Raw genomic sequence first — 20018 nt, 5'->3', positions numbered from 1 at the left:
AGAGAGCACTGACAGGTTGACTCCTACACTGTAAAATGTCACACAAAATCTTCAATTGAGACACTAGTAAATTATATCTATGTATACACCGATACGATAGATCTGCAATAAGATGATATCAGCTGATCTATTGGCCTGGCTGATTTATTGGTCTAGCTTTAATATAAAGTAGTTGAGCTCCACCTTTACCACCTGCAACAGTAGTGATGCTTACACATTGTTTACACATTAATACATCCATCATATTAGTATATTCTGAAATGGGCAATTCTGCATAATGAGCTTTACTTTTGGAACTTCAAGTATGTTTTCATGCTAATACCTATGTACTTGTAGCGTGGAAATCCAGACCCAAATCCGAAAGATTAAGGGTCTGGCACTGAGTAATGAAAATGGCCCAACTCACCAAGCATGCAAATCTCACTGCATGGAATTGGATAACACTACAACCAATCACAACAATACACAGGGTGACGTATCCAGAGCCCCATATGCTTAGCTACCAGAGGAGCTAACTGGTAGATTAAACTCTTAGCTACCAGAGGAGCTAACTGGTAGATTAATCTCTTAACTACCAGAGGAGCTAACTGGTAGATTAAACTCTTAGCTACCAGAGGAGCTAACTGGTAGATTAATCTCTTAACTACCAGAGGAGCTAACTGGTAGATTAAACTCTTAGCTACCAGCAGAGCTAACTGCTAGATTAGACTTTTAGCTACCAGACGAGCTAACTGGTAAATTAAACTCTTAGCTACTAACTCTTAGCTACCAGAGGAGCTAACTGGTAGATTAGACTTTTAGCTACCAGACGAGCTAACTGGTAGATTAAACTCTTAGCTACTAACTCTTAGCTACCAGCGAGCTAACTGGTAGATTAGACTTTTAGCTACCAGACGAGCTAACTGGTAGATTAAACTCTTAGCTACTAACTCTTAGCTACCAGAGGAGCTAACTGTTAGATTAAACTCTTAGCTACCAACTCTTAGCTACCAGCGGAGCTAACTGGTAGATTAGACTTTTAGCTACCAGAGGAGCTAACTGGTAGATTAAACTCTTAGCTACTAACTCTTAGCTACCAGCGGAGCTAACTGGTAGATTAAACTGTCGTCATCTGTTTAGCTAGCATCTGGCCCACCTATATCAGATACAGCGATGTGATTGGTGCAGCTCGGCTCCAATGGCATAGTTAATGAGCATCATTGCTGAATGCCAGAGTGACTCGCTGAGCAAATTACAATTGTGCTCTCGCGAGAACTCTGGATTTCCAGGGTAATGTACTTCAGTAAGATTTTGAAGGAAGGAGTTTTTTCTACACTGTGATATTGCTACCTTTACTGAAAATGATCTGAGTACTTATTCCACCTTTTGTGAATTATTTAAAAGAAAAAACATGCAGTGTTTTTATTTGGTAAAGCCTTTATACACCAATTCTTCTTTTCTAAGCATTGATTCATTTTCATTAATCTCATTAACATTTTCATAGAATTCTCTCTTATTCTCTTATAGTTTGTTAGAATTTCATGTGTGCCCTGGGTGTGCTCAATTAGTGATGTCTGAAGGAATTCACCAAGATATTGTGTGTATGACCAGCATTGTTTTCTAATCAACTGGACACCTAGCCAGCTTCACGGCATTCATAACAAACATTGCATCACACAAGTCATGAAAGACTGCAAACTCTGATTGGTGGGGTCCAACAGTGTTCAGTGTCTTTAATTTAAGTCATTTAAGTCTGGAAGGAAGGGAATCTAATTACAAAATTCGAACACTAGTTGTGCTTGGTCCTATGGTAAGCAAATATATGATCAGTTAGACTGGGTAAACCCAGCCCGATGTGCCGGCGGTTTGATTTCTCCCTGCAGCTCAGGCTGGAAACCTGTATGTTTATCTATCCTGCTTCTGTTACAATTTTGCGGGGACCAATCACAAACTGGCTTATCCACCTGGTGCACTATTGGCTGGTTTAACACGATGACGATAGAGAAGCGATCAAGCAGCTTCTTGTTTACATTCAACATGGCGGCCACCGAAGCGCAGCAACCCGTTGAAGGCCGATGATGGTCACGCTGTAAATGGGTACTGTAATATGATCTAAAATGTATGTGAAGTAAAACCATCAGGTTACCAATAAACATGTTAGTATTACAGAAATCCTATTGTCCTGTTAAAGCTTTGTTTATGGCTGCTTGCAGGTCCCAGTGGTTCAGAACGCTGCATCCTCTGTGCAGCCTCCTCCCATCCACAACTCTCCTGGCCTGGGCAAGCTGCCTGTGAGGCCAGGCCTGCACAACCCTGAGCCCCAGAACCTCCGCAATGCACAGGTGTGTGTGTGTGTGTGTGTGTGTGTGTGTGTGTGTGTGTGTGTGTGTGTGTGTGTGTGTGTGTGTGTGTGTGTGTGTGTGTGTGTGTGTGTGTGTGTGTGTGTGTGTGCGTTGCGCGCGTGTGCGTGCGTGCGTGCGTGCGTGCGTGTGTGTGTGTGTACCTTGTTTTACTATATTCGTTGGGTCCAACAACCCGGGACTACAGTATACTTGTGGGGTCTGCAGCGCCTTCTGGGGACCAAAATGCTGGACCCCACGAGTTTAAAGGGCTGTTTGAGGGTTAAGACTTGGTTTTAGGATTAGGGTTAGAATTAGGTTATGGTTAGGGTGAGGGTAAGGGTTAAGGTTAGGCATTCAGTTGGGATGGTTAAGGTTAGGGTAAGGGGCTAGGGAATGCATTATGTCAATGATATGTCCCCACAAAGATAGTAATACAGACTTGTGTGTGTGTGTGTGTGTGTGTGTGTGTGTGTGTGTGTGTGTGTGTGTGTGTGTGGTTCTTATATATGCGAGTAACCATTTCTCTTCTACACCTCCAGAGATGTTTTTAATATTCTGCCCACTACTTTCACAATATTATTAGTCCTGAGTGAATCAGGTGGGGAAAACATAGCTCACTCTCAAATTAAAGGGTCACCAATTGTACGCCAACAGGTCAGTTTACTGGTCTTGATTAGTACTACTCAGAAAAAACAGTTGTATAATAGAATGTCTTCAGTGTCTCTGGATGAGCTTTGTCAAGTCTGAGAAAATAACTACAAATTAATAACCGAGAACCTGTGAGGTGTGGAGTTTCTAAAGACATGGGTGTTTGCAAAGCAGGGAGGATCTAAGAGAAAGATGCCATCCCATTGCATTGTGGGAAATGTAGTATCCAGTGCTTTTGGAGCTTGGCCCATACTAGAGTTTGACCATTCTTTTATTAAAAATGTATCTCTTGTGAGTCCCCCAACGTAATTGAAATGCAATTCTAAATCACTGAAGGACTCTTTTAACAGAATCAAAAGTCCTTCTTCAAGCTTTGTTTTAGGAGAGGACTTTATTTTTGTCTGACTATTTAGCTGAAATTTGACTGTGCTTAGTCTTGTCTCGGACTTGACTTAAGTGGTCTTGACTACATCCCCACAGTTCCATTTTGAGGAATCCTAACAGCAATCGAAACACAGATGCCTTTTCCTCAGCCTCAGGTTCTCAAAGGTCTCAGCATCCCAGTTTTCATCCAAGATTTGCTTCAGACTTCTCCTGAGTAAATATTGTATATGAGGACAGGGTAAAGGTTCAGGTTCAATTAGGATTGTGACGTTGGTGTTGATTGATATTAGGACTGGGTTTACTTTAGACAACGGATGGGTTAGAATGCTGGGAATGGTAGAACGTCCCACTCTGATTAGGAGACTTCCTCCTGCTGGAAGCCTTTGTTCTTGCATGACGTAGCCCTGCTCCTCCATTCCATGTTAAGTTGGTATTAATATTCAGCAGATTTGTGTGTGTGTGTGTGTGTGTGTGTGTGTGTGTGTGTGTGTGTGTGTGTGTGTGTGTGTGTGTGTGTGTGTGTGTGTGTGTGTGTGTGTGTGTGTGTGTGTGTGTGTGTGTGTGTGTGTGTGTGTTGCCTGGTTTGTTGTTAGTTCACTCACCAAGCAGCTGCTGCCCTCTGCTGCCCACGCTGTGTATATATATTTGTCTAAACACTATGTATACTCTGGATCTGTGTACATGAAGGGAGAACTCCTTTAATATAGATGCTCACGTTCACACCAGCAAAAGGGGATCTGGCAATTATAGAGCTCGACATTTCCAACCGCACTTGAAGGCAGCTTCATTTCACAGAGAAAAAAGAAGAGACACAGTCAGCTGTTACACAAAGAGGCAGTCATGTTTCCTATTTACTGTATGGGACACACCACCTCATAATGGACTCAAGTCTGATCCACGCTTACATGATCGGCCGCCGCAGCATGAAGTCTGGTTGGGTTTCTCTAAAGATTGAATCGGTCTCAACTTTTGGCCGCAGGACGCGGTGTTTTTTCAGTTCACATAGGTCAACTAATGCAGGCAATACTATAAATCCTCTCTTTATGAAGGTTACAATAAATTGCATTTGTTATATTGTTAAAAAGAGGTTATCTTGCATACCTGTTGAATTGCATAGCATCATACTGCCCGAAATATTATGTAAACATAATGTATATCAGTGATGGTAGACTAAATAGTAAAATCACCTCTCACTACAAATCAACACCTCTAAAACAGTTTGAAGAAAAGTTGAACATTATTATTGAATGCAGTAGTGTTGGACTAGACTGTTAGTTTTAGCTGGGTGGGACACAACGCTGGACACTAGGTGTATTTAGGTGCATTAAAGCTAAGTTCACTCTCCACAACTTTGAAAATGGTCAGATCTCTGTACTGTTCACACTACACAAAGTTAGTTATTGTCACTTTCACAACAATTACAGAAACAGAAGTTAATGAAAATCTTGGGTTTTGTGCTCCCTCCAACAATGCTAATAAAGTTAGTATAGAACAGAAATCGGGGAATAAATGAGAATCTAAGACATAAGACATTAAATAGTACAAGTTAAAATATAGGGATAAGTATAACCATGAAATGGGAAATAAGGTAGTATAAATTTGTGGGAGACAGTAATTACGAATTAATAAGCTAAGCGTAAACATGAATGTTGTAAATGTATTCTAGCACATAACAGCAGTGTGTAATATGCAGGCAGGTACAGCATACATGAAACAACATAAGCAAGTGGCTGGCATGGTGTACCGTAACATCTGTGGCCAGTATGGGCTGGAGGTCCCGAGGTTAGGGTGGGAGGCACCTCTAAAGGTGGCTGAGCATGACAGAGCTAAGATCCTATGGGACTTCCAGATCCAGACTGATAAAAAGGATGGCTAACCAACAGGACATCGTTGTTGGTCGACAAACAGAAGCAGAAGGCAGTCGTGGTAGTTGTAGCAAAGCTAAGCAGCAGCAACATCAAGAAGAAGGAACACAAGAAGCTTGGAAAATACCAAGGCCTTAGAGAGGAGCTAAAAAAGATGTGGAAAGTGAAGGCAACAGTGGTTCCAGTGGTAATCGGAGCACTCGGGGCTGTAACCCCTATACTGGGACAGCGGCTCGAGCAAATTCCAGGAACAGCATCTGAGACCAGAAGAGCGCAGTCCTAGGAATGGCTAAGATACTGCTCAGAACCCTCAGGCCCTCAGGCCTTTGGTAGGGGACCTGAGCTTGGAGGAAGGAAAAAGACAAATAGGGAAATGTTCTATATGTTCATGTAATCGGCGATCTGTCTTTTTTGAGGCAGTGTGAGAGTTCTGTACAGGAAACAGGAAACATCACTGCCTCTTTCACGGCCACAAGAAAGTTTTTAAACTCTATGAGGGTAAAAAAACACCGGAGCAAGCCCTGAACTGCCCAGGAGTTACAACAGCTAACCGCTTCGCCGCAACAACAAAGCACAGACTTTTCTTTCTCTCTTTCTTCGTGAAATGATGCCGCCTTCAACTGCGGTTGGAAATGTCAAGATCTATAAACTATCTATAAACAGTCCGACAGAAAACAATAATTGTGAAATATCTAATCTCCAATCCAGACTTAATACCAAAGGAGACGATGCTTTTGCTGTCAGGGCCCCATAACTCTGGAACAGTCTTCCAGTTTAAATTAACCTTGCAACCTCACTGATTTCTTTTAAATCACTACTAAAAACATTGAATTGTATAATTATTATTATCATTTTCATTTCTTCTCTCTCTCCATTTTGTATATATTTGATGTGTGATTGGATGTAATTTGTTTGATGTGTTCATATTTATGGGTGTGGGGGGATATTACTTTTTGGTAAGCACTTTGTTACCCTGTTTTGAAAGGTGCTATATAAATAAAGTTATTATTAAAAGCTATTATTAATTAAAGCAGAATGTTGAACAAACTCCTGTCCAACAAAATGAAATATTCAATGTCAATTACATTGTATTTGTGTTATGTATTATGTTATGTACTTTGATAAAACTTCTCTTTGTTTTTTTCCTTTCTGTAGGGTCATACAGTCATCAGGTCAGCAGCCAATGCCAGCCTGCCCCCCATGCTGATGTCCCAGCGAGTAATCGCCCCTAACCCTTCCCAGCTGCAGGGCCAGAGGGTTTCCTCTAAGACTGGGATGTCTCGCTCCAGCTCCAGCAGCATGGCCAATGCCGTGAGCTACCAGCAGGTATGGATAGGTACCGAGCCTGGCTAACTGCTCCAATAATGTATTCAATAATGTCATACACTGTGTTGACCGAGATGTACGCTTTTCTCTCTCTATTTGTGCAACCGGAACATCTTGTTGTGATCTTAATTTAATGTAACAAACATCCATAACCGTTTAGAGAGTGGGAGAGAGCAGCACATTCAGTCAAGGAGTATCCACAGCATGCTTTACTTGGGGTGAGAACATTGATGGTGTTTTAAGCCCCCACCGTCGACTTCAAGGCACCTAACCATAACCCTTGCCCATGCAGCGCTGCCTGGAAGACGATGTTGGTGGCTTAAAACACCAAACACCGGGTTAACAGTCAAGTCAATTGTAAAGACTAGACAGATCCTGACAAAGAGAAAAATCTGTATAGTGTGCTTTTGTACTTTTGACGTCATTATTCTATAAAAAAAAAAAAAGAAGCTGCGTTTCGACAAAAGTTAGGAACTAAAAGGTTCCTTCAGCCCGTTGTTATCGGTGTTTCCACTGCAGTCCAAACACCTGTGAAGATTAGGCAAATTAGTATGCTGACATGTGAAAAAGCAACATAATGGGACGAGGGCTGCTGGTGGTTGCAGGGGTGAACACTGCAGCCTGCAGTTCAGTGTGCCGGCCTGTTTCATCTAAAAAACACGTTGAGAAAAACGTCTCACTGCTACGACATGTACTGCTGCATAGTATTTACTGCTGCACACTGGATGTAGAGAATGAAACGAAGAGCGTCTGTCTCCACAGTAAATCATCCGCTGAGTGTTTGATGGTTATTTATTTGTGCTTTAGAACGTAACTGCCTTGAAACAATCAGAAAGTAACATTTATTTCTCTCATTCACAGCACCGCCGTGCTGTTTCTCTCAGCTCGATCTCTCTCTCTCTCTCTCTCTTTTCTCTGTCTTCTTTAGAATGAGTCAGGAAGCTGACAGCAAAGCCGAACTTTACTTTGAATGTTGTTAAACAAAGAGAAATGTTCTCCCCTCGTCCTAAAATGGTCATAAATCCATAATAGGTACATGTGTTGAAGCAGCAGCGCTGTATGGGTTTGACCAATCAGCAACAGTCATCCCTGCAAACCCCACCCCGAAAGTTCCTGTACTTTCAGAAAGTACTACCCCACGAGCCAGGCGTGGACTGGGCCAAAAATTGGCCCTGGCATTTTGGTCCAGACCGGCCCACCACAATCGATCACACAAATGTAAGAGCACACAAATGTAAGTCACATACATTATACAATATATATTACATTATACAAGGGTGTAGGTTTTTTTCAACATTGGCGGGGGGGAACACATATTAAGCAGGGGGGTCTGGAGGTTCTAAAACACACACACACACACCTACACACCTACAGACCTGCATTTATTTTTACAGGCTGTTATGTTATAATAATATAATGACCTGGCGATGAGGATTTCCATAACCATAGTAACTCACTCCTGCCTGTGTGCAAGGCAAGAGAGAGAGAGAGAGAGAGAGAGAGAGAGAGGAGCCGCTGACTAAGCGTGCTCTGAGCAGCCAGCAAGTCACTGGAAGGGTCACAAAAGGGGGTTGAACATTTTTTGGCCTGCAATTTCTCCACACCTCCCTTGCGTTTTGTCTGATCCAGTTTGGCACTGAGCACAAAGGGGTTTAAAGATATGATTGGGCCAGCCCTGTGTCAATTAAGAAAATAAATCAGTAGGCCGATCTACCCGTTTTATGGGCCGGTCAGACAGCAACAAACCCAACAACAACCAAAAGACGACAGATGACCAGTCCACCTCTGCACAACCTTTGGGGGGTATATTGTTACCGGATCTCAATTTAGACCCTGGTCCCTGCAGTTGAAAATGCAGTTCCTCAAAAGGTTCCTAGTCCCTGGGAAAAGTTCCTGCAGTCGAAAAGGGGCTATAACCAAAAAGGGACCTGAGGACCATCAGACTCTTTCCCAATAGACCTGAAAGTAATTAGGCCTAGTCCAAAAAGAAGTCAACTCGAGCAGATACAAATAGAGACAAAAGCCCAACCATATAAATATTTAGTATGATGGTCATTCCCATTTAAATCAACATATCAGGATGGTCAGAGCGGCAGCCATTTTTATGTGTACCGTTGTCATTACAAAGAACTGTGACCATTAACTTCCATATGAACGGACGGACTCACTGAGGTGAGGTTTTGCGAGAAATGAGCATTGGAGTAGTATGAAGCATGGAGAGCCGGCTTTGGTGCACTATGTTTGTTGCCTTGCTGCTAGAGAGGATTTAATCGTTTCATATTTCTGAGTTTTTTTTAAGTCATCAAATTAAAACGGCGGTTTAGTGTGGACGGTAGGGCGAAACGGAGTAGTGTGACACACTTTATGGCCCCACCGACTCGTGTTGTTACCATAACAACTATCAACAATCAACATTTTCTTTTGACCTAGTCAAATGACCTTGTCTGTTCTACTATCATTCTATTTCTATGACACCTACACTTACTGACTTATTGACACACAATACAACAGGATCTGGCCTGACTCTAGGAACCGAGTGGACCTGTGAAAACCTCTGTCCCCCCTAACTCTGCAGAGTGGCCAACAACAAGCTGAGACAAGCAATGACTTCAAGAGTGACAGGGAGAACTTAAACATGAATTTGATCAAACACTGATGTATAAATACTAACACAGGACTTTGAAGGGCAAAAAGTAGCAACATTTCTCCTGACTTTACCTCGACAAGGCCAGGGTTTTTATTTTTTTATTTTGTTGTAGCTAGTGACCACAGTGTTCAAACCTTAAAAATATGACTTTACTTTGCTAAGCAATTGAGAATGTGTTTCTCTGCAGGCCAGCCAGCAGGTGGCAGCTTCCCAGCGCTCCGGCTCCAGCGCCATGTACATGAACCTGGCCCACATGCAAGCGGCGGGGGCCGGCGGGGTGGCAGGCGGCCTGGGCGGAGCTTCAGCCGTCAGCCCATCCACCATGTCCAGCTCGGCTGGCGGAGGGGTGAGCTCCATGGCCGACCAGGCCAGCAGCCAGGCGGCGGCTAAGCTGGCCCTGAGAAAGCAGCTGGAGAAAACCTTGCTGGAGATCCCTCCACCCAAACCCCCCGCCCCACTCCTCCACTTCCTGCCCTCTGCCGCCAACAGCGAGTTCATCTACATGGTGGGCCTGGAGGAGGTGGTTCAGAGTGTGCTCGACAGTCAGGGTAAGCAGCTGACATTTAGAGGGGACAAACATCTGCATCAGTTTTCAGATTATTCTCTTATAGTCCAACTTACTGAATAACTTCTTCTCTGTAGGTAAACTCAGAGGGCCACTGGGCCGCATGGAGCCTTTCTTCTGCGCCCAATGCAGAACCGACTTCACCCCCCACTGGAAGCAAGAGAAGAGCGGGCGAATTCTCTGTGAGCAGTGCATGACTTCCAATCAGAAGAAAGCCCTGAAGGCGGAGCACACCAACAGGCTGAAGAACGCCTTTGTGAAGGCCCTGCAGCAGGAGCAGGTCAGCAGCACCACTGTCCCTCTGCATCAAGTTAGAGCACAGCATCCTGATTCTACCGCTCAGTGCTACATCCCACTAAAAATAATACATTTAGTTATTCAGTAAACTTCTTTTTACCATGTTCCATGAACATTTGCGCCTTTAAGGAATGGATATCTGTGCAATGGATGGAAGAGCAAACTATGAGTCTTTTAAAGTGTCTAAAAAGTCTCAGAAAAAAGGAGAAGAAGAAAGGACTCAGAAACATGAGCACAGCTGGTCTTTACTGTTTCTATCTAATTGGGGCTGGTGTAGACCTGTGGTGCCAGGTGAATTTTTTTTAGCACCGTTTTGAAGCAGAAAATCACTATGGTCACACAGCACAATGTACTATATGCGCTAGTGTTTTTAGTGCTCACTGGGTTTATCTGTCCCGTGCCTGAGACTGGCCTTTTTAGAACTTTAGTTTTTTACATTATCCTGCCAAAAACTCCCAAACATAGCTGGTAATTGATACAAGCTGACTTTTCAGTACAATGGTTTCTTTTTTAAACTACTATTGGTCACAAGGAGTAGATGAATGGATGTCTGTGAATGTGCTAATGTATGTGTATTTCTAAATGTGCCTCCCTGTCAGGAGATTGAACAGAGGCTGCAGCAGCAGGCGGCCCTCTCTCCCAGCTCGGCCCCTACTGGCCCCAACGCCTCCAAGACTGACTCCATGATCCGACATCATGCACTCCGTCAGGTACACTGCAGCATTCCATCTGACGGTCCTGCCTTTCACGTGCCTTCATTTGTGTTCTAGTATTAAGTTTGTCACAGGCTTGGAGTGATCTTAAAAACCACAAGAAAAATGGCTCATGAATTTCTGCTGAACAGTGCTCATGTGAATGTCTCATGTGTTCTGTATTAAGCGGGGCTACCATTTACATTTATATTCAGTTTAAATCAGTGAATCTATTATTTTTTCCTTGGATTTATCATCAAGTTTGACAATTAAACGTCACAAATTACTCACAAGTTACTCGAGCCCCACATTCAATTGAATGATTTTATTAGAAGGATTAATAGCCGAAAAAACAAATTCATTATGACATGAAACTAGGGCTGGGTATCATTCAAAATCTTTCCATCCGGTGCCAATTTCGATACCTCAGTTTCGATGCCGGTTTCTAACGATACTTTTTTCGATACCATATGTTTTAAAATCCATTTCAACATCAACAAAAATACATTAAACACAAATCTTTTATTTTCCAACTTAATTGTGAATCAAAACAGTTATCAAAATGTAAGAATTCTGGTAAAACTGCTCACTCAGAGTAACATTATTAAAAGTGCCTTGCTTTGCAAGCTCAGCCTGTCAGTCAGTCACCAGGGCAGAGAAACCACCGTTGTGGCTGCTTGTCTAAGAGGAAGTGGAACGTCAACAGCACCGCGACCGCTTTCAGCTCGCCATTAATATCATATCGCAGCAAACGCTGTCTGCCTGAAGTTTAAAAAACTGTAACCAACCGTGACTCTCTGTGACTTCAACAAAACTACAGACAGTTTACTCCGTCCACACCTGTGTGTGTGTGTGTGTGTGTGTGTGTGTGTGTGTGTGTGTGTGTGTGTGTGTGTGTGTGTGTGTGTGTGTGTGTGTGTGTGTGTGTGTGTGTGTGTGTGTGTGTGTGTGTGTGTGTGTCGGAGCTCTGCTCTGTGTCAACATGCAGAGAGGACAGATAAGCTTACGCGCTCAGACGCTGTTGGAACCAAAATTTGGCACCGAACGATAAATCATTTTTCGATACTCATAGGGTTGGATTTTTTCCGGTGCCATAAAAGTAGCGACGTTCGGTACCCAGCCCTACATGAAACAGACAAATGCCCTCTAACTAAGCATGTTTTAACACACAAATAGCTGGTATTTGTACTTGATAATTGACTAAATGCAGTAATGAATGGTTTCTGCTAACCACCGCTGTGTGATTTGTGTGATTTGTGTGATTTGTGTGATTGGTGCGCTGTGTGGCGGTGATGGTGAAGGTAATGGGATGTCTGTACTGTCCTCAGGCTCCCCAGCCTCAGGCCTCCCTGCAGCGAGGTCTGTCCAACTCGGCGCGAGGCGTCCTGTCCAACTTCGCCCAGGCCTCCCAGCTGTCAGTGGCCAGCAGCCTCATGGGAATGACTAGTGCCAAGCACTGTGGCAGCGGTGGAGGCAGCAGCAGTAGCAGCAATCGACTGCAGCATGACAGCCGTCGCCAGATCTACAACATCCCAGGTACCTGCTGTACAGGATCTACTGTGTGTGTGCCTGAATCAGCTGTTGACCAGGGATGTCCCCATCAAGTCTTTCTGGCTCCCGATACCAATCTGTTTCCCACTTACATTTACTTACATGTTGATAAATATGCATCTGGCAAATTGAAATAACAGCTGTAGATTCTGAATCCGACAAATTTATGAGCTACTTGATCCAAATACCAACCTGTTTTGACAGTTGATCATCTTAAATTATTGATATGAATGAAAGTTAGTGTGTGAATGTGACTCCTTAAATTGACGTGAATCATTCAGCTCGAGAGAAGACATCCCACTTTGTTCAGGTTGTTGAAACTACAGAGACACTCAGGCCACTGTGATTGTACAGTGGTGTTACAGAGTGGAGCGTCTTCCCTCACAAATGATCTTTGGCCGAGTACAGACACCAGCTGCAGAGATATTCGGTATCAACGTTCATTAGTGACACCATATGATACAATATATGATATATGAATGACAAGCTGCTCTTTGAGAGAGTCGTTAAAGCCAGAGTTTAAAACTTGCCAGTCACATCATTTTTCACATTCAAACTAAGTTTCACTCGCATATGTAGTGAAATGCTGCACTGTAGGCTGTGCTAATGGAAGAGTACAGTGAAGACAGGATCGGATTTTAGCCAGTACCAGTCCAATAAAGTACGTCTAGATTGGCCCGGATACGGATCCTTACATTGGGCTTGGCATGTTCACATGTAGTGCCACTACACATACCTGCAAACTTTTCGTTTTTATTGTCAACCACGTCATCCACATGAATCGTGTGTGTTTAATGGGGGCTCCTTGGGAAATGTATCTATCAAAACTTATTAAGCTTTTATTTTCAAAGCAACATTAAGGTGCATTGTTACTCTTGTCATGTTTGGAGGTTACAGTGCAGCACTTTATTTGCTCAGGCTAAAGTGAAATGTGCAAGAATGATTTTCTATAGCATTCAAGAGTTTGCCATAAGTCAATTTGGTGCATGCAAGTCTCGGTGGGCATTCACAACTGAGCACAATAACAATGTGGTTTTACCCCTAAGGGGTTTAAATCTGAATATGAAAAACTAACTTACTAGAAACAAGAAACTAACGGCCTATCTCCAGTAGAAGCCTTTTTAAAATAAAGAAATGATTATTTCTGCAGTTGGGGGTAAATCGTTGTTTGGGGTTATAGGAAACCCCAGAACCTAAAGTTGAAGTCAAGTGTTTATGTTCATGGGTGTTTGGTGGACCTTACAGTATCCTCTTTATGTGCTGTCTTGTTCCCACAGGGTTAAATATTGCCTATCTGAACCCAGCGGCAGTTGGAGCCCATAAGAGCTCCAGCTTAGCAGACCGGCAGAGAGAGTACCTGTTGGACATGATCCCACCTCGATCCATATCGCAGTCCATCACCGGACAGAAATGAGCCCTGCCCAGATTTCCTGTTCCTCTGAAGCCCCCGCCATCCTGCCAACCCTACCCCATACTAAAGCACTCCCAGACTGACCAACATCCCCACCCCATACCCCCATCGCATGCAGTGCCTGTCCGTGTGCCTACCTTAAACCAACCCATGAAAACCCACCGGTCGGACAAAGACACTAAAGTTTCAGTGCATCTCAAATGTTCTTATTATAGTAAAAATCTTCTTCGTCAGCGTTGTTTAACAATTATAATTCCCATTATTATCGCTGTTGGTAGCACTATTATTATACCTGCAACTACCATTTTTGCTTCAGTTATGATTACTCATTATGCTTTTTTCTTTTATAAGTGTTTCTCTGCTGTTTCCTTTACTTTGAGCAGTGACAGTGACTCATTGTAGGGCCACTTTAGGCCATGATCATGTAGGATTTCTTTTCTCCATTCAATTATAAAGCTTAGATGTGACTATTGCTAGTAACAGAAGATCAACAGGGTGCATTCTGGTTGCTATGCAACATAAAGTTTAACAACTTTGAAGCTTTGTAAAAAGTGTTAGCTCGCTAACTTGGAGTAACAAAGTGGAAAACCGAAATGGGAACAGAAACGGGCAGAGCAGCCACACTTGTATTATCTTGTCGAAAGGGCCAGCTCCGACACGTTCAACCTGGAGTTTGGGGCAGCATCACCAACTGTGAGGGGACACCCTGCTACCATCAGAGCTCATTAACTGGAAATGACTTGTGTACAAATGAGAATCCTATGTGATCAGAGTTTGGGAAACCTTTTCCTTTGCTAGTCAGTTCCCACCATTCCCCATCAAAAGGTCATCAGTGTGTCCTGCTACAGAGTGTAACCGCTGCCATCTGGATGGAGCTGGTGATTGGCGCTGTACTATCAGGGCTGACCGACGCAGCCTCGGCCTGACTGCACCTTCAGCCGACCAATCGTTGATAGAAACTCCAGCAAGGAGGGAGCTGACAGGCCGGAGGACGTCCTTGACAAACACACCCAGTATTCACAGGGGGATGGTGGTGTCTACTCAGAGAGAAGCAAGTTGATTTTCCCTCCCATCTCACTACCTGCCCCCCATCCACCTAGATACCTTTGGTTATCCAGTATGCACAGACTGAACCCTTTTTACCCAGCAGCTCCTCTTGGCATCACGCGTTCTTTAAGAGAGTGAAAAAAAACTCAAATCTGAAGGCGGAAGCACATTTTATGCGTCCAAACCACAGATTCTGTACCTGGAAACCTAGAAATCTGGGTTCCTTTTCTTGTTATATTTGGGTTTTTAGATTGTTTTCTGATTGTTGAACCCCCCACCCAACCTTTACTGCTTCTTTTTTGTCATTTGTTTGTTTGTTTTGCGGCGTCTCCTAATGAAATGGTGGCATACCTGAGAGGTATTAGTCCCCGGAGACGATAATAATCACCATAGCTAAAAAAAAAACAGAAACTATTGAAATATCTGTATGGATTATGTATAGATACCTAGCTTCAGAGGGAGAAAAAAAGATGTGGATTATATCTTTTATGGGAGAGACATGGATCAATCATTGTGTGCATGCTCTGCACACAAGTTGCCTCACTCCAGAGGAGCACTTTGCATATTTCCAATTGGAAAAACATTTTTTTTAAAGAGGAAAAGAATGTTACAATTGAGAGTGGCTAAGGTCTGGATGCTGGCTGATTGCTGACCAGAGCGTCAAAGGAGATGTCCTGAGATTGTGTGGATTGCATCAAGGTGTGTTTTAAGGGATGATAAATGGTTTTATGCTAATTTACTTTGTCAGTGTTGATCTCTGTTGATGTTGGACCTTAAGTGTCAGCTTCCAAATCCCTGGTACCCAGTGTGCTGGGATTAGACCCAGGCTTTATATAAGCTGCTAGAGTAGATGGACCAGCATCAGCACTGGGTTCCATGGACTCACTGTCTGGAAACACCCAGTTTAAGTCCAGTTATTTTCCTTTGCAGTGCATTCAATCAGTGGGACACCACCAGATGCTGCTGCTGCTGCAACACATCCTCTTTACAGATCTGTGTCCCAGAGTTTCCTCAGCATTTCCCACCAATACATAGGATGTGTCACCCTGTCTTAAAGGATAAAAGTGGTTTAGAATTCTAACCCATTTACTTACATCTAATTGGCTATATATACACACACAAACTACCCTAATGTAACGTGTTCTAACAACAACTCAGGAGTGGTGGGCTCCCAGTTTTGTAGTAGCTCAGGCATTTCAAGCAGTGTTGAGTGATGGTGCAGTATTACTGATGGAACACACAGAGGCTGGGATGAAGTCCGTCTGGGTTTGAGATATAGGGTTCTAAACTTAACGTCCAACACATTTCAGTCTGATGAGTCAAATACTTGACGAGGAGGTTAAAACCTCAGCTTCCAAACAAGTCTCACGTTGTCAACTGTCTATATAATCTATTAAATCATTTGGATAAAATACCATGCAAAGTCCAATCATTCCAGGCAGGTGCATTTAAACTGTCCAAGAGAACATCCAGATTGTTGAAACAAGGTTCATCATTGACATGAGACCGACACTGTTGCAGAGGGTTACAGGTGGCCAACACACGCCAGGCAGCCATGTTGGATTCCTTCAGTTCTTGGGCAACAGCCGATGTGTTTCTAACAAAACGTTTCTCTCTCCGTTTCTGTGCAGTTAATGTGTGTGTGAATGGAACCGTATGTTTGGTTACATTACACTCAGTTCAGTCTGGTCTCACTCTTTAACTTGGAATCCTCTGTTAAGCGTTGTGCAGACATTCACTTTGTCAGGAACTTGGTTTATGACCAAACACCTGCAAAATCATCAGCTTCAGCTGGACTTTGTGTTTAGTGTGAATTAGCTATGCGATGCAAACATGTAAGCTGAAGCTAAAAAGCAAGAGAAGTTAAGGTGGCAGTTAAAAACCCTTTCTAAAAGTATCAATTTAAAAAAAAGTCTAATACTTTTTAACTTTTTGCTAAAAATGAAATGGGGAAAAGTCACTATAGCACTTCGTGTGTGTGTGTGTGTGTGTGTGTGTGTGTGTGTGTGTGTGTGTGTGTGTGTGTGTGTGTGTGTGTGTGTGTGTGTGTGTGTGTGTGTGTGTGTGTGTGTGTGTGTGTGTGTGTGTGTGTGTGTGTGTGTGTGTGTGTGTGTGTGTGAAACTGGCCAGTCTTGTCCAGGCCTTTGATTGGAACATAACTACTGTCTGTACTGTAGTAGAAACTAGCAGTGTTGAATTAGTTGGCTAAGCCAGCTAACAAAGCTCTTGTCTTCATTGCACTGTTATTTCTTCAGACTTCCTTCGGTCTCGGAAGCTAACGCAGGATCAGGTCAGTAACAAATCTAAAAACTCAACTTTAACAAGGAAATAGTCATTTTAACAAAGTAATTGACCTTGGTTGTGCGATGAAGTGCTCAGTCTTCTCTAGCTAATGCAGTAGCAGAATATGTTCTAGGTTAAGTCTGTTTTAAAAGCCCAATGGAAGAAAGCCTTTATGGAACCCCCCACTGTCTGGCCAATGATAGTGGAGCACAGGCTAGTACTTCAGTTCTCTCATTAGCTCCTCTTCTCAAGCCAAGACAATTTAGGACAAACCCAGGACACTACCACAGTAATATAAACTATAACTATCAATAAAAACTGTCTTTTCGGGTGTCTCTGATTCTGGAGCTTTGATTATATTTAATAACAGTCAGTTCTCTAATGAATGTCTTTGATGGAGCTCCAGACGGTTGAGAGGTTTGTGGTGTAGCCTCGTGCTAATCTCCGGTTATTGTCGTTTTGTACGTGAATCTGTGTCACTGTTCCACTTAGCCTCTGCGCTGGAACCCCTCCCCCGTCCATATGTGCACAGTGGTTGATGGTGTGCACATATGGACGGACTGTCAGATGGACGTGTTCTGGTTCAGTCCAGACCTGCCGTCAGTGCGTTAGAACGAGCCGATGATAAAAACAGCCCAGTGAAATGAAGACTTATGAAACTACCTAGATTCTACCTAAATTAAACGGAAGTTTCTACTTGGAAAACATCCTTTTTGTTAATTATTATATTTAAAATAAAAAAAAACATTAATCAATTTTCCCTTTGGTGAAACACTTGAGATTGGATGTAGAGATATATTTTCATGAGATTTTAATGTCTGGGATAATTTTTTACTGCCACTCGTGATTTGATTTTAGTAATGTTTTTGTCATACATCTCCTTTTGCTGCCAAGCTGAAGTTTAAGAAGAAAAAGCTCCGGTCTCTTGCTCTTTTGCAGATGCATCCACACACTTTGTATTTGGACTGCAGATTCTTTCTTGAAATCTAAAAATTTAAATCTGAAGTCATTCTTTCTCTGATGTCTCAATTGAGTTTTTTTTTCTTTCTATTGCAGTTTAAAAAAAAAAAAGAAACAAATGTATTGATTATGAAATAAATGACACGATATTTGCTAGGTTTGAAGTAATAATGACTTATTGTACATAAGCATTTTCTCCTCCCTTGTACTGAAAAAAGAAATTAAATGGTTGTATATTGTGTAGAAAAGCAAACAAAAAGCCATGAATATTGTGAAGCTTGTCATTTCGTTTTGTGATCACTGTGTATTATTGTGTAACAAATGTGCAAAATGTTTGGGATTCTTTTTCCCCCCCTGCTTCTCGAAGCGGCCTCCCTGGATGCATTGGCTTTGGTTGGGGACTAGTTCCAGTTTGCAGGAAGGTGCTCATTGGTTCAGACAGAGGGGACAGTCTGCAGTCTGCTTCACGTTAGACAACCACCATTTCTTTAGTTTCCTCTTGGAGCTTTGAAACTTGAAATAACTTTGTTTCTTACAAAATGGTTTCCTGAACTCACTCTAGATAAAAGCACTTTGAATGTTTCACTGGGTGTGTTGGATTACATAGACCGAATGAAGGGACCCTCCTGAAATAATGGTTTGATCCAGGGCCAGACTGATGTACCACTTGGCTGATACTGGCCTCCCACTAAATGACATACAAATGATGTCCGCTGACCACTTTCATATGTCCACGTATTCAGGCAGCTATTGGCTTTCTGTTAACATGCGAGTCCTGGAATGTGCTGGGCTGGGCTGTGGCTGCTCAAACATTTGTGCTCCTCACGGCGTTGGAAGATTACATTTAAAAAGTCGACATGGTTTCCAGTGTCCAATTAATATCCAGCCTTTCCAGCTATTCACAGAGCCTGAGGGGAACAGTGACATTGACTCTGGACCCTGGACAAATAATGCAAAGTTACATTATCTGTATACCTATATACTAGCAGGGCTAAATGAGAAAATGCTTTCTAATTATAGAGAACCCTTAATTTACAGTGTCCATATTAAATCAATGGCTGACTGGAGCATAGACAAAACATAAATAAATAAAAATGTCAGTGACTCCATAAGTGGACTATGATAAATGGTCTTAACCTTAAACACTCCAAATGTTGATATGATCCTAACCGGAGTCTCTAGAGGGTCTACATGCTGTTAGGCCCAACAGCCTGCTAAGGCCTGTCCTCTTAGCTGAGGCAGCCCCATTGGAATAGTTTGGCACTAAATATCCACATCTAGGTATACGCACTTCCATCAGTGGAACCCTTGTCTGACCTTCAGAAGATGTTTCTTGTTAAATCTGAATCAGTGACCACTTTTCCTGCCAACACCAGCATTCTACTCTACTGTTTGGCTTTATCTTCTATTAGTTGTTGTTGTTGCTAATGCAGGGAAACATTTAATTTCAAAAATCAGTTTTATCAATTTTCAGTTGTCTTTTTGTATAATGTTGACAATGTTGAAATAAACATCTGGGGAAGCAGAAACAGATGATGAAATCGACCGGAAACCAATTGAAGTCTTTTTTTTGTTGTTTTGCTTACATCAATCCTGACCTTTTGCACATACTTGATATTTAACGGTCTTCAAAAAAGTAAAAGAAAATAATGCTGTTTGAATACTGCCAGTTGATTGACAATTATGCATTGATTGAAAAAATAAGCTAATTTTGGAGGAAATAACTTTGTAATATTTATCTCTTGCAAGCTATGTTTAATAAAGGTTGAAACAATTTGCTTCCAAGGGTGACTTTATTAACTCTTCTGTAAAAGGACTGGAAGACACCGTCCTATCAGAAACTCTGGACAGTCCCATTGCACAACTTTTAATTTCATAATGAAACATATTTAACATTTAAAAAACTTAATCCAATTAATTGGGAGACAGTTTGGGACAACAGTTCCACTGTTCCAAGAACCCAAATCACCAGCAGATCCACTTCAACATATGTCATAGGACATATTGGATATTATTCTGAG

General features: G+C 42.4%; 1 protein-coding gene across 3 annotated transcripts in view; it reads left to right on the top strand.

The window, feature by feature from the left end:
* The window catches only part of gatad2b (GATA zinc finger domain containing 2B), a 74884-nt gene extending 55109 nt beyond the window's left edge, over positions 1 to 19775 (top strand). The window contains exons 4-11 of one of the 3 annotated variants that reach the window (XM_039819923.1): positions 2193 to 2321; positions 6374 to 6544; positions 7577 to 7762; positions 9379 to 9739; positions 9834 to 10036; positions 10653 to 10763; positions 12074 to 12281; positions 13574 to 19775. In XM_039819923.1, the coding sequence (XP_039675857.1) occupies positions 2193 to 2321; positions 6374 to 6544; positions 7577 to 7762; positions 9379 to 9739; positions 9834 to 10036; positions 10653 to 10763; positions 12074 to 12281; positions 13574 to 13710 (1506 nt within the window). In that variant the 3' untranslated portion in view covers positions 13711 to 19775. The remainder of the gene's footprint in view (positions 1 to 2192; positions 2322 to 6373; positions 6545 to 7576; positions 7763 to 9378; positions 9740 to 9833; positions 10037 to 10652; positions 10764 to 12073; positions 12282 to 13573) is intronic. The other 2 variants (XM_039819922.1, XM_039819924.1) reach the window with 2 other exon arrangements.
* The last annotated feature ends 243 nt before the right edge of the window (positions 19776 to 20018 follow it).

Source organism: Perca fluviatilis, chromosome 13, assembly GCF_010015445.1.
Source record: "Perca fluviatilis chromosome 13, GENO_Pfluv_1.0, whole genome shotgun sequence".
Lineage (NCBI taxonomy): Eukaryota > Metazoa > Chordata > Actinopteri > Perciformes > Percidae > Perca > Perca fluviatilis.
Note: the sequence above shows the minus strand (reverse complement) of the source record. Positions and strands in the feature narration are given on the sequence as shown.